Source organism: Colletotrichum chrysophilum (assembly GCF_026319265.1).
Source record: "Colletotrichum chrysophilum strain AFK26 chromosome Unknown scaffold_2, whole genome shotgun sequence".
Lineage (NCBI taxonomy): Eukaryota > Fungi > Ascomycota > Sordariomycetes > Glomerellales > Glomerellaceae > Colletotrichum > Colletotrichum chrysophilum.
Genome location: NW_026517289.1, coordinates 66,756 through 80,193, shown reverse-complemented (window position 1 = coordinate 80,193; position 13,438 = coordinate 66,756). Strand labels below are relative to the sequence as shown.

The window sequence follows — 13,438 nt, the reverse complement described above, 5'->3', positions numbered from 1 at the left end:
CGTGTGCTGCCCGTGAATTGCGCACTCACTTGCTCCCGAGTCGGTCGCTCGAGCCGCTGATCCGCAAAGACCCTGAAGGGCTGCCCTGAGTCGAGACGCGGTGCAAACCGCCTCCCCCCGCCTCGCATGGGGGAATAATGTACCGGTACTTGACACATGGGGGCCCTGATTACTGCTTTTGGCGACGTTTACCGCAAGGCCTGACGCTGTCCGTCGTCCTCGTCGTACCTCAGCAACCCCCCCGCGCCATGGAAAGCAAGCAAGCATGGCAGCTGAGGGCCTCGACTGATGCAATATGCATATCGATAATCGTCGTCGTCCCGAGGCAACAAGAAAAAGGCACCAGAAGATCTACGGGTGGGACGACAACGAAGACGGCGGCGTCATACATACCAAGCTCGGGTCGGGTCCTTCTCTAAGTCCACAAACCAATCTTCGGACCTATTATCGCGGCTCCAGAGGTCCATGGCTCCAGAAGCCCGGGCAGGAGTCGGCCGGGTCGGGTCTAGGGCATTGAGCGTCATGGATTAGACGGTGGGAAATAACGTGAAGGCGTATCGGCCGTGTCCCTCTTTTTTTTTCTCGGTTTTTTGCAAAAAAGAACTGGGGAAAGATGAGATGGATTCTGCTACCGCGGCTACTCTCCGTGCGAAAGGTACACCGCGGGCAGTACATGGTAAATAACCACCTTTTTTGCGCAGCCATCTCGGTCTTGCGTCGGTAGATGGGAACCAGACCTCAGATTCTTTATCCTCGACTCGCCCACCCTCTCCATTCAGCCCGCCTCTTCTGCCTGAGATTATTGCTACCTTTGCCCATCCATCCATCCAACCATCCCTCCCACCCATCTTCTCCCACACCGCACTCACTCACACCCACACGCGCAGCTTTTCGTTTAGAACAAAAGCAAGTCAACTGGACATTCTGAACCAACCCCAATCCAGCTGCCCATCACATCATCGCTGCCCATCACATCATCGCTGCCATCCACACCCTCTCCCGTCCGCACGAGCTGCCGCCGCGCTGCCTTACATCCCACCCAGCCTTCTTTCGGTCCTGGATCCTACGGTCAACAAGCAAGGCAAGAAGAGAAGACGAGGAAAAAGGGCTGCCACACTACCCACCTCCATCCCGCATCCTACGCAAGCCCGTGTCGACTACCGACTCGCCTTATCCAGCCCAGGATCCGGCTCAGGTTACGACGCTGCTCGAACGATATCCCGCACATAAGAGTCTCAACATCCCTCGCTCGCGTGTGCGTGTGGCTCAGTGATCTCCTCCCCACCTCCTGCGTGTCTCGCTCTTCTCCCTCTTTCAAACGGAAAGGCGAAGGGGAAAAAACCATCTGGTCATCTTGTCACCATCTTCCCATCGCTGCACTCTCGTTCTCTGCCAGCTGCTTCCCTTTGCCCTTGTCGGTCACCACCCGCACACCCCAATCTATCTTATCCACACGACTGTTGGCTGTCCGCTGCAAGGGTCGTTGGTTATCCGCAATCGCGCCGAAATCCAATATTGCGTCCAATATTGTCCAAGCAAGACAGCAGTACCCGCAATTAGCCTGTCACTGGCACCAGGGTCGTCCCACGATCACTTTAAACCTCGTCCATCCCCACGATTCACGGCTATCCCGTTACGTCTGTTAAATCCCAGACATACCCATCGACGCCCTTTTTTCTTAAAAAGACATTCACACGCTGCTTGCCCTTACTTGGACGCCTTGTCTCTCAACTCGCTTCCGCCCTCCGGTTCCTGATCTCCAGCCTCTCATCCCCGCCTGACATCACCCCGTTCAGGTACACTGTGCTCGGGTCTCACTTTTACAGTCAAGATCGGCAGCCCCAAAAACGAAGATCTGGGGATATAATACCACCAACCATCGCCTCTCTCGACCTGCCCGCCCCTCCGCCTCGGCAGTCCACCTCACATCTTGCCCTCGGAAGAAGACACCACCACCCACAACCACACAACAAATTCACCTCCCACAACCACCGCAACCATGAACGCACCCAACCAGCCTTCTCGCCAGGACTCCATGTCTTCGCAGTCCTCATTGTCGACGGATCAGTCGCCCAACCAGATGGCCCCGCCGCCTCAGGCCACCTCCGCCCAGGCCCCGTCAACCGAGGCCTTCCTCCGCGACTTCACCCTTGTCGCCGAGGCCGCGAAACGTGCCCAGATGGCCGTCATGATGCGCGACTTCGAGGCCTGCGGTCTGTCGTAGACCTGACAAAGAAAAAGCCACCTACGTATCCGTCCGCAAGGCTACGAAAGGGCAATGAAGATTATCCGAGCAAACCTTCTTTCTACCACGCTCTCAGCTCGGACCGTCTGCGGACTCGCAAACTATCGGATGGGGCCCGCTGAAACAATGCGGTCTGCGGGAGGAAGCCGAGGCATGCGAGACGCAACGCTGTCACTCTCGCATCGAAATGTGCACACATGAGGGAAGAGTTATCTCGGAGGCCAGGAGATTCCCGTCGCCGTCTTCCCTTGTGCGTGTGTAACGCTCACCTCTCCTCTCGACCCTTCTCCCGCTCTCCCCTCCTTTCACCCGGACCTTACTCTCCTCTCGCTACGAAACGTTTAATCGGTCTTAGAAGTCTTCTCTCATGGGACCTTGGGGCATTGGTTTTACTCATTCCCAATCATCTCGGACACCGGGGGAAATGGATAGACGATTCGACTCATTCTAACGGCAACAAACACTACTTTCATCAACGGCATATCGGCGTTTATTTACAGGATCAAACCAGGGGCATATTGCATTGCGGGATTGGGAATATCTATCTATTGGGACGTTTCTTTACAACGGCGTCGATGGCGTAAACTTACCGGGACTGGGGCTGTCGCTCTTTGTCATACCCAAACCCGAATGACTGCTTCGCTCTCATGTATGAATACCACATCGGAGGACGCTCGTCCTACCTAGACGTTATGTTTACAGTTTTAAACACGAGCCAGTCTACTGGTCTTCTTCAATGTTCTCGTTTGGCTTGTTCAGAGTGATGATCCATCCATGTGAGAACGCTTCACCGATGTCCACGTTGTTCTATCCCAAACAGAAACGCACACGCAACTCGGGCACGAAGCTTGATCCGTCAATGTCATATTGCTGCTTTGCCGCTTATATTCAATGCGTCTACATCCCCTCCTCGCCGCCAGTCCGCAGCTCTAGTCAAATCTGATACTCTCTGTCCCTCTCACCCCCTCTCAAGTGCCACTCTATCAGAGCCCAACTACAACTTGGAAGCAAGCACAATCCCGCCGTCGACAGTAATCGTCGCCCCGGTCACAAACGCGCCCGCCCTCGAGGCCAAAAACAGACACGCGCCCGCCACGTCCTGCGGCGTCCCGATCCTTCGCATCGGGATCTCCTCCTCGATCGTCGCCCTCATCGAGTCCAGCGTCGCCTTCATCATCTTGCTCTCAAACGGCCCGCACGCCAGCGTGTTGCTCGTCACCCCCCTCGGGCCCAGCTCCCGCGCCAGCGCCCGCGACAGGTGGTGCAGCCCGGCCTTGCTCGCGCTGTACGCGAAGCTGCTCATCAGCGGCACGCGCAGCCCGTCGACGCTGCCAATATTAATAATCCGGCTCGGGTCGCCCTCCTTGGAGCCGGCCTCCAGCAGCGGCGCCGCGAGCTGCGTGAGCGAGAAGACGCGCTGCAGGTTCAGGGTGAGCAGCTTCGTCCACGCGGCGTCCGGGTACGTGTCGAACGAGTCGCCCCACGCGGCGCCCGAGTTGTTGACCAGCACGTGGAGCTTGCCGCCCGTCGCGGCGGCGAGGGAGGCGACGAGGGCCTTGCAGTCTTCGAGCTTCTGCAGGTCCGCGGGGATGGCGTGTGCCGTGCCGGGCCCCTTGGCGGAGAGGGCGGAGGCGGCCGCGGTGCAGGCGGCGGCGTCGCGGGAGGAGATGTACACCGTCGCGCCGTTGGCGACGAAGCCCTCCGAGATCATCAGGCCGATGCCCTTGGCCCCGCCTGTTACGAGGACGATTTTGTCCTGGGGAGTAACTTGTTAGTCTAGTCTGGCTGGGTGATGTGAGGGACTGGCTGGCTGATTACCTTGACGTTGAAGAGCGATGCGGCGTCCATGGTGGTACGTGTTTCAAGCGGCAGGTTCCCGAGGTGCAATTGTTTCTCGAGAGATGTGGAATCCTGTTCGAGGTGCAGAAGACGAGGAGGTTTTGGTTTGCGAGAAATGTAAATGAAGCTGAGGGAGCTCTTCGGATGAGATGAGAGCTTCAGGGTCCTAGCTCAGACGAGCCGAGGCTCAGTCTGAGGGGCCAAGGCCGAGGTGCGATAGGGGGTACGCTGACCCCCACGTAACCACCATGTAAGCTTAAGTATATCCCATCCCGCCGGGCTGCAGTTCATTAAACCACGATGCGACACGGAAGAGCTTATTCAACATCAAACCTCAGACCCCCGCCAGGCCGTCTTGCAGTTGGGATACTAGTAGTACGGTATTGGGTCCAGGAAGCTACACTATTCTATGTTCTTCGTCACTCCCTTCTAATACGCGATTCTATCGTCACGGCCGTCCTATCCTATGCTAACGCAACCACCAACGCCTTTGCTTTTGCTCAATCTCAATGCTTGTCTGTACTGCCGAGACTGGAAATGCCGATATCTCGAGTCCTCCATTGCCCCGGCGCGTTCACTAATCCTCGCCGCCGCGGGCAGCCATGCTGAGGGGGCTTTCTAATCCAATTACTTAGGTAACCATTCGAATGGCAAATTACCATCCTGCCACAAGCTGCATGATCATTCCTCAAACCACCCCCGGCAACGCGATTACGAAGTGGATGACCTTGGGCTACGCTTTCTCATAAAGGCCGGCAACCTAGACGGCTTCTCTCCGTTGCTCGTGGTAGTCTTCTCCTGCTTCTCTTGCGAGCTTGTCGTGGTGCCCGCGGCCGCGGCAGCCGCCTCTCTCTCCTTTCTGGGTGAGCAGCAGCATCCCATCGCGGCGTGGAGGATGAACGCAAGGTCGGTCAACGCCGAGGCGATCCACATGAAGACGAACATGCGCACACCGAGAACAGCCCTTATGTTAAGCTCGGACTGCTGCGTAAGCGCGTACCGAGCTCCCACACTCATGACTGTCGCAATGATGGAGGCCACCGTGACGAAGAGACCGGCGAGACCGGCGAAGATGGCCATGGGAAGACTCCACCAGCGCGTGCGCAGAACGAGGGGCGTCGCGATGAGGAGGACGGTGACGAGGGAGATGCCGGCGAGGAAGAGGCCGAACATGACCTGCTGGCCGATGCGGAGGATGTTGAGGATGGTGGATACCTCATTAGGGAGGGCAATGGTTGCGCCAGCAAGAAGCTCGTTGGTGAGAATCTCTATGGGGTTGAACCAGAAGAGCCTCTGCGGCGTTGAGCAGAAGGTGACGCCTCTGGGTGCGATGTCAGTGAGTTGATCGGGAGGGAAGACGCGGGCAGCGGACATACTCATCATCGTAACCTTCGCAATAGTTCCACAAGCCGACCTGGTAGAAATCGTGCAGGCCGAGACTCCTAGCAATGGAGTTCAACAGCGCAGCGTTGTTCCCCGACGACAACGGGATGATATCCGAGACGTCAAGCTTGAAGAAGTAGATGTCGGTAAGGACGGGTTTGATGGATGTGTTGCCGATGATGACAAGGATGAGGAAAATGATGGAGATGAAATAACAAACGGCGCAAACGATTGCGCTGTTCCTCCGGATCTTAGCCATCTGGGATGTGGTTGAGGGGTGAGGTGGATGAGAATGAAGTCGTCGAGCGTCCGAAGCGGGGGGCAACGGCGTTTACTCTGTGGTGCTTCCCCAGATATCTGTAGATGCCGGCAGCGGACCTCGACCTGTGACCTGAGGTTGCGGTGGGAGGTGCAGGTGACGCGGGCTCCGATGGTCTTTCTCTCGCCAGAGTCCGGATTGGGTGACGGGAGGAAAGAATGGGTGTCTGGGTCGAGTTGAATCGAGACTGCCAACACCCAATGCCAAGCAGCAATGTCTCGCCTGCGAAGGAAGAAGACGACGCGTCTGCAGTATGTCACCAGGCTGAAGAGTGAAGAAGCGGCGTCAAGTCGAAGATGGTGATGATGATGGGCATCAACTTCCAAGACAGACCGGTCGATCGAAACCAGGAAAAACAGAATAAACTAAACAGTGCCAGGCCAGGCCAGACCTTTGCCCACCGACGGATCCCTGGCTTTTGGTAAATACGGATGGGCTGGGCAAGGGTCAGGGCGAGCTGGGCAGGGTCGGCGGTCGGGTGTTGAGGTGAGTTGGCAGCAGCCAGGCGTATCGCTGTTGGGGAAGCTTAAAGGAGGGTATCGATCAGGGAGAAATGACGTCGTAGCAACGACTATCCGCTCTATTTTTTTTTTCTTCCTCACTCTAGGAAGTCGACCAGTGTCTTTGGCGGCAGGCTAATGCTAGCGTGCCTTGGCTTGAAGCAGATGCAAGGTGCAGTGGGCCCCTGGTTTCTTTTCGTCCGATGGACAGGCTGGAGGAAGAGCCAGAGCTTTTCAAGAAAGTCAGTCGACAATTGGAACGAAACGTCCATCCGGCAGAGAAGAGACTAAAAAAAAAAAAAAAAAAAAAAAAAAAGGAAAAAATCACAGCACGGGCTGGGAAAAGTGTTTTGGCAGTGGTGCAGCCATGCAGCAGAGGTGCATTTTCAGGCAAGCAGGGTAGGAAGGTTGGTAACCTGCACCTGGTATCCGTAGCGGGAGCCCACTTCGGTCATATGCGTAGGGTCGTTTCTGCGGCAGTTGCCTCGTCTATTACGGAGCTCGATGTGTTATGAATAAGACACCACGGTCACGCTTCTCCAGCCAGACGTGTGTGAGAGAGAGGCGGTCTCGTCCTTCTCTGGGTCCCTTGGCCATACAAAGTAGGAATCGTCTAATGCTGCGTAAACGAGATCCGGTGCCCCTGGTCTAGCACCGCCTCAAAGAGCCCCGTCTTGTCACTTCTCTCGGCTGGCCGGCCTGATGATTGATGGTGACAGCCACCCCTTCACAGCTGAAAAAGGAACGCCTGCAGAAATTCCTGGCCATCCGATTTGGACGGCATCGGGCACATGCTGCTGCTAAATACCATCCGGGAAGGGAGCGGCAAAACCAGGCATGCACACGATGGCTGTGTCCGCTCCTTTGCTTCACTATTGATCAACGATGAATGATGCTCACAAAGAGATGCCGGGGGGCCGCGGTGTCCACGGTCCCCGTCCGGCGCAGCGCTGCCTTGGCCGTGCCGTGTGCATCCCGTGTTTGTGCGTGTGGCATGTGTGCTTTTCTCTCTATTTTTTCTGGGCGAATCCCAGCAGAGACTCGGTCCCAATCTAGAGTGGTACTCATTTAATTCCCCGTGAAGAGTGATCAGCTTGAACCCCTGCCCAACACTGTTTATCTCGATTCAAACAAACGAAATGAGGATTGACGGGTTGATGGAAGCCTAAAACTTTACTCTGTCCATCACTCTTCAGCCCAGTTATGGCCTTTCCAGTCGTTGAGCGACAACTGGCAAGAGGCGTATTCCAGAAGCCACCACAATCGCGTACATACTATGTAGCAGGCTGCACACGCGTACACCCCGCCGCGCCGGCAGCTGTGCCGTTGATCGCCAGGGAATCAGGGATGGTGTTACCCGTTTGTCCCTTGTTTCCTGCTGCCGTCTCGCCGCCCGCGGCCCCTTCCCGGGTCCTGGATGCCCCTCCTTCGCCGCAGACATGCCGCAGATGTGCACTAGCAGATTCGTTGTTGCCTCCATCGATGTCGTCGTCGTTCGATTGTCGCTCTGTGTTGTTTGTTTTATGCTCGCGGTGCCTATGGATACATCTATTCTTGATACGGGACATGCAGCGCAGTGCCGGAGATGGGCGACAGGGACAAGGTCAATCCCCAGCGATCCTCGCAGCAGCTTCCGGTGAGGTGGGCCATTGAAATGGGGCTCTTTGGGCCCCTGGGCCCGCCCGATGGGGGCTGCTGCCACTCGAAGGTTGTTTCTTTTCGCGGTACCGCCGTCCAGTCTCTAGGTTAGGTTCTCTTTTCTGCTGAGGTTGGCACCGGGCAGGAGCAACAACGCCAACGCCAGCGCCAGCGCCAGCGCATTGCAGACAACCCAGGTGGGCTCAGCACAGGCCCCCGCCTAGCCACCCCAAATGTCTGGGCCACCCCGGGAAACCAGGCCCAGTACACAAATATTATGTCATAGGAGGTCGACAGCGGCACGCCTCTTACCTTTGACCTTTGAATCTCGTTCTCGTTGCTGCTAACTACTGTACCGTTGCGCCGCCCAAACGTACATTGGCACCAGCATCTTCACGCGTGAATGGCCGACCGGGCTTTTTGTTGTTTCGTTTTAGCAAATCTCTCGGCCTTATTTTCCTTACCTTGATTGCTTCCAAGACGCTCCGCTCTGGCTACTGCTTTGTACTATCAAGTAGCTCGGTGTCCAGGATCGTCATCGACCTCCCGAGTCAGTCCCAACGTCGTCGTCCTGCTCATCCGATATCCGTTTTGGCTTCTGTCCTCCCGTCTTCTGCCCAACTCAAATCTTTTCGAGGGGTACCTGGTCACTGCGTCCTGTCGCGATCAGGGCACGAATACATACAGCCATCTCGAACCTGAACCTCAACATCGCCATATCCATCAGTCGTTAAGCCAGCAAACATTCCTCGCGAGAGGCTGCGTCGCCCACCATGACCGGCCGTCTACTCGCCTTCTCCCTGGGCCTGCTCTCGCTCGTTGCGACCCCAGCTACAGCTCAAGATGCAGTCAGCACCAGCAGTTTTACTCTCACCAATACCAAAGATGTCACCTTCCTGTCGGGAACGAAGACAGTCCCGGTAACCCAGGCTAGAACCCCGACCGGACCTTACGAAACCTACACCTCCAAAATCACGCTCACCGGCGAGAGGCTCACGACCGTCACCGGCTCCGTCACCTTTACTGGAAATGTCACCGAGACGACTACAAACGCCGAGGGGCAGTCCGTTGTTATCATCTCGGGCGCCTCCTCTGTTATGACGGCCACAATCAGCGGCAACGCCTCTGAGACTTCTTCAACCGCTCCCACCGCGACGAACACGACACCCTGCAACAACTATGTCGAATTCTGCGACAGGAAGTACAGCAATGTCACCGAGGTCGGCTGCCACAACTCGCCCTTTGTTCGCCCAGGCAACTCTGCTTCCAACCAAGCTCTCGATGTCACGACTCAGCTGAACGATGGAGTGCGCTTCTTGCAAGCTCAGATCCAGTGGCCCACAAACGGTACAGAGCCGCACTTCTGTCATTCATCCTGCGATATTCTCGATGGTAAGTTCTCGATGCTGTACCTTCATCGCGCCCATCTAACACACCGCAGTTGGCCCAATCACCGACTGGCTCACGACTGTCCGCGAATGGGTTGATTCTCACCCTTACGACGTCGTCACAATTCTGCTCGGCAACGGCAACTACTCGAAGCCAGAGTTGTATGTTCCGTTCATCGAGGCCTCGGGAATCACTCGATACACCTACGAGGCCCCGTTCCTGCCCATGGCATACGACGACTGGCCGACGCTTGGTGAGATGATTCTCCGCGGCAAGCGCGTCGTCATGTTCCTCGACTACGTCGCCGATCAGCAGAAGTATCCTTGGCTTATGGATGAGTTCTCCCAAATGTGGGAGACCCCGTTCGACCCCATGGATCGCTCATTCCCGTGCACCGTCCAGCGCCCGCCAAACCTGTCGGACCAAGACGCCAAGAACCGCCTGTACCTCATGAACCACAACCTCAACGCCGAGTACAACATCTTTGGCGCCTCCATCCTTGTCCCTGCCGTGTCCCTGCTCAACGAGACCAACAATGCTACCGGAAATGGTTCTCTTGGCTTGGCTGGCGCGCAGTGCACGCAAGACTGGGGTCGCCCGCCCAAGATCTTGAACGTCGACTACTACAACTACGGTGACCCGCCTGGCTCCGTTTTCCAGGTCCAGGCGAAGTTGAACAACGTCACGTATACCCGTGAGTGCTGCGGCAAGGTCACGGGCGCATCACCCGGCAGGCCTGCGGTGTCGGGGCTGGTTCTGATCATGGCCATGGCTTGCGCACTCCTGCTGGTGTAGACTTAAACCTAATGTATTCTGGTAATCGGCTTGAATGAATAGCATGTTGGGCGTTACGCGGTGGCTTTAATTTATAGAAGGAAAAGAGAATCAATTATCAACTCTATCAATCGACAGTAATCACCGAGCTTCTTGGTCTCTCTGTGAAGTCTGTGAAGTCATAATTGTATGCACTGCGTCGACAGGCCCGATATGCGTAAAGAGAGGATGAGTATAGTAAAAACAGGTGGTCTCAGGACCTCAAAGAATATCAGACGAATATGAACAATACTCTACATCCCGAAGCTGAAGCGCAATGAGCTGTGTCCCCCAGACTAATCCACAACCTGCTGTGAATCACTCATGTATGGAACGACGCATTCCTTCGTCCCTAGGTCTTATCCGCTTTGCCACTTAGGGTTCATTGAGTTGCTCATTGCCAATGGTTACCACGGAGTAGCGGTTCCAGCAGACTGTCGTCCACTTCGCTAGAAATAACACATAAGGCTAGAGTGTTTAGCTTGTTCGTTTTGTGCCGTTGTACTGCGATATGACAAGCATACCTTTGACAAACGAAACCTCGGGCTCGTCGACCTGGCACGCGCTTCCCTGTCGAACGAGGCCATTCGAAACCCCATAGGTCGTATTTGCCAGTTGTTCCTCTCGGAAGCCTCCGACGACTGCAGGCACTTCTGAGGAAAACACCATCATCAAGCACATGCTCTCTTCTCTACACGCCTTCGCGGGCCCACTCCAGTGGAGGAACCAGATCATTCGCCCCGAAGCGGTCCCTATCGCCCGTTCTGTACTGCCTTCACTCATCATCGCCAGCTCAGCCGAGCAAAAGGGGCCGTGAGCTATAAGGCAGAAGTCTTCCTCGGGGCGGGCAATCGTTCCGCAGCAGCAGGGACAGCGTCGACCTCGCGGCTGCGGACTCGTTCACCCCGGCGGCAAATGATTCGACAGTATATTGGAGCATCTCTAGCCGTCCATCGACGAGATGCTCCCGAGACGATAAGACTTCAAAATGCCTGTCTGTGATACAAGAAATACAAGATTCTGGCAACGACCTCTTCGTCCCTGCTTCTCTGACAACGACGAGATCATTCGAAGTACATCCAGCGAGATAGATATGAAGGATGGAGAACCCCAAAAGCACTTCCCCTTTAGCAGCCTCATGTTGCATACAGGACGGCTAAACCACCGAGGCGATCCGATCAACGCCTCCTAGATAGCTAAGTGGTTCTCCACGTGACCAGAGTTGTTTCACTGGCGGTTATCATCTGCTATGCCTTGAGTAAGGAGAGCACAAGCCCTTATCTTCTGGCCCGTTTCCCAGCAAGACAAAGATTCCAAGCCCTGGGTCTGGGGTCGTGGAGGTGCCGTGCTATGCCGATGGTAGCGAATGGGAGCAGGTATGCTTTGAGATGACTTGAACCTTTCGACATAGGAACATCCTGGCAGTAAGAGGCATCGAAAAGATTCGTTACTCAATGAATGGCAGGGGTCCCGAATCCGCGGGGTCGGTATTACTCACATTGAACTATGCAGGCCTCAATTACTACACCTGTGCGGCACTCTACACTCTTCACGGACGGCATAGCTTATCTTCTGCAAGACTCTATTGTGCATTTTCTAGGAGAATTTGAAGCAATACACAACTTCTAGTAACTCATGCTCACTGAATTAGATACCAAAAGGTCTGCTAAATGTCAATGTCAGCCATGTCGCATCTCTACAGGCCTGTCTCTGACCCTCTCCAGCGGTCTATATCTTTCTGGCCCCCAGATGACCCGCTCGTTTATCCCAATCTCTCCTGCTTCCTGAGAGAATTAGTGGATGTAGAGAGAGGAATGAGATCCTGGGGTATCTTGTTTTTATCGTTGATCCTCGCCGTTGCAAAGCTGGTAAAATATGTCGTTCACATTTCTTCTCAGCTTTCATAGCGGGCCTCCATCAGACATGCTGGGTACCGGTCTTGTGGGGAGCCAACCTTGCTTTCTACAATTGAAAACTTCACGGGAGCACACCGAGCGTCAAATGTATGAGCATATTTTGTTTCCCCCTATTAAACGGAATCATCTGCTGGCCGTTGATAGTTTTGTGTGAGAAAGAAGGGAGGGTGACCGTGAGACAAGTGTCATTCGTCCGTAAGAGATCGACGTCGTTCAGCAAGTCACACGGATCCTAGGAATTTTGAACAGAACTTCCATTAGGCAAGATACCTGATCACTTCCGCCTTTTGAATCTTTCTTGGTCATATGAAGATTTGATGTATCTCTTAGGAACTACAACGCAATCGTGCTTGTCACCGTCGCACGCCTCTTGAGCCAAATATATTTCTCTCGTAACGGCTGATGAGTACATCCAGTGTTGGAATCAACCCAATGTTACTGGTTTGACGGAAGACTGGGCATCATCAATCCACATTTGAGAGCGGCTCGTAATATGATTACCTGACGGCTAAGCGATCTCATGGATAAGCACGGTTGACTGCGCTCTCATGAAGCAAACGGAGCGTCTTGTCGACATCAACATTTGCCTAGAAGCATCATTCCCACAAGGCGAAGTATGAACTGGGATATTTTCTTCTGGCATGGAGGACGAGCAATTCGGAGCAGGCAGGGTTGAGTGGTTAGTGTTCTTCTGCACGATGGAAACCGCGAATCGTTTCTTTCCACAACGCACACGTTAAGACAATTCTTACACGGCGCTTTTTTGCTTAAGACTTTCAAATAGGCTAATAATACGTCTGGTGCTTTAGTAAATATGCACTCTGGTGAAGGTTGACAGGCCGTTTCTTGAGCAGGCTGGGCTGGACACAATTTCCTAGTATTGAGGTGATTACTACTAGATATTTACTACTAGATGTTAGCCCACACATAGATGGAACACGATAGTATAGCATATACAAACTCAATAAAAGCGTTTGACCGCGTATAAGGTGAATTTTGCCGTAGTCTTTTTGCGGGGGGGCTGCGTCGTAACTACAAACTCACGATAGTATAGCATTCTGAGATCACCCAGTAGATAGCATCACCCATGGAAGCCTTCATAGATGTTCATGGCTCACCTCCGCGTGGAGCACCGCATGCCTCTACGACGAAGGTTTTGATTTGGACATGCCAAAGTCAATCCATACATGCAGAATGATGAGCCACTATTCCAATAATTGTACTTGACTACTTTCACGCGGCAAGACATTCCCTGGCGTGGCAAACCCGCGGCTTCAAGTTCGCAAGTATGATGTTTCTTACTGCTCGCTCATATTCATTTAATTTATCATTTTCGGTCGTTCGTGTTAAAGTCCTCCCATCACTGAAGGTATCAAGATGCCTGCATGACAGCCCG

The 13,438-nt window shown here is 54.5% G+C and overlaps 4 protein-coding genes across 4 annotated transcripts; 2 read left to right on the top strand and 2 right to left on the bottom strand.

The window, feature by feature from the left end:
• Positions 1–1,999: 1,999 nt before the first annotated feature.
• Positions 2,000–2,224, top strand: COL26b_000412 (uncharacterized protein; the record flags this gene model as incomplete). Its single annotated transcript, XM_053173381.1, has 1 exon — positions 2,000–2,224. One exon carries the CDS (start codon positions 2,000–2,002, stop codon positions 2,222–2,224), a length of 225 nt encoding a protein of 74 aa, XP_053042429.1.
• Positions 2,225–3,239: 1,015 nt separating this feature from the next.
• On the bottom strand, positions 3,240–4,093 carry COL26b_000411 (uncharacterized protein; the record flags this gene model as incomplete). The annotated part of the gene is made up of 2 exons (XM_053173380.1): positions 3,240–4,001; positions 4,064–4,093. The coding sequence occupies 2 exons, from the start codon at positions 4,091–4,093 to the stop codon at positions 3,240–3,242; spliced, it is 792 nt and encodes a 263-aa protein (XP_053042428.1).
• A 702-nt stretch (positions 4,094–4,795) lies between these two features.
• Positions 4,796–5,726, bottom strand: COL26b_000410 (uncharacterized protein; the record flags this gene model as incomplete). The annotated part of the gene is made up of 2 exons (XM_053173379.1): positions 4,796–5,405; positions 5,461–5,726. The coding sequence occupies 2 exons, from the start codon at positions 5,724–5,726 to the stop codon at positions 4,796–4,798; spliced, it is 876 nt and encodes a 291-aa protein (XP_053042427.1).
• A 2,971-nt stretch (positions 5,727–8,697) lies between these two features.
• On the top strand, positions 8,698–10,108 carry COL26b_000409 (uncharacterized protein; the record flags this gene model as incomplete). Its single annotated transcript, XM_053173378.1, has 2 exons — positions 8,698–9,316; positions 9,366–10,108. The coding sequence occupies 2 exons, from the start codon at positions 8,698–8,700 to the stop codon at positions 10,106–10,108; spliced, it is 1,362 nt and encodes a 453-aa protein (XP_053042426.1).
• Positions 10,109–13,438: the final 3,330 nt, after the last annotated feature.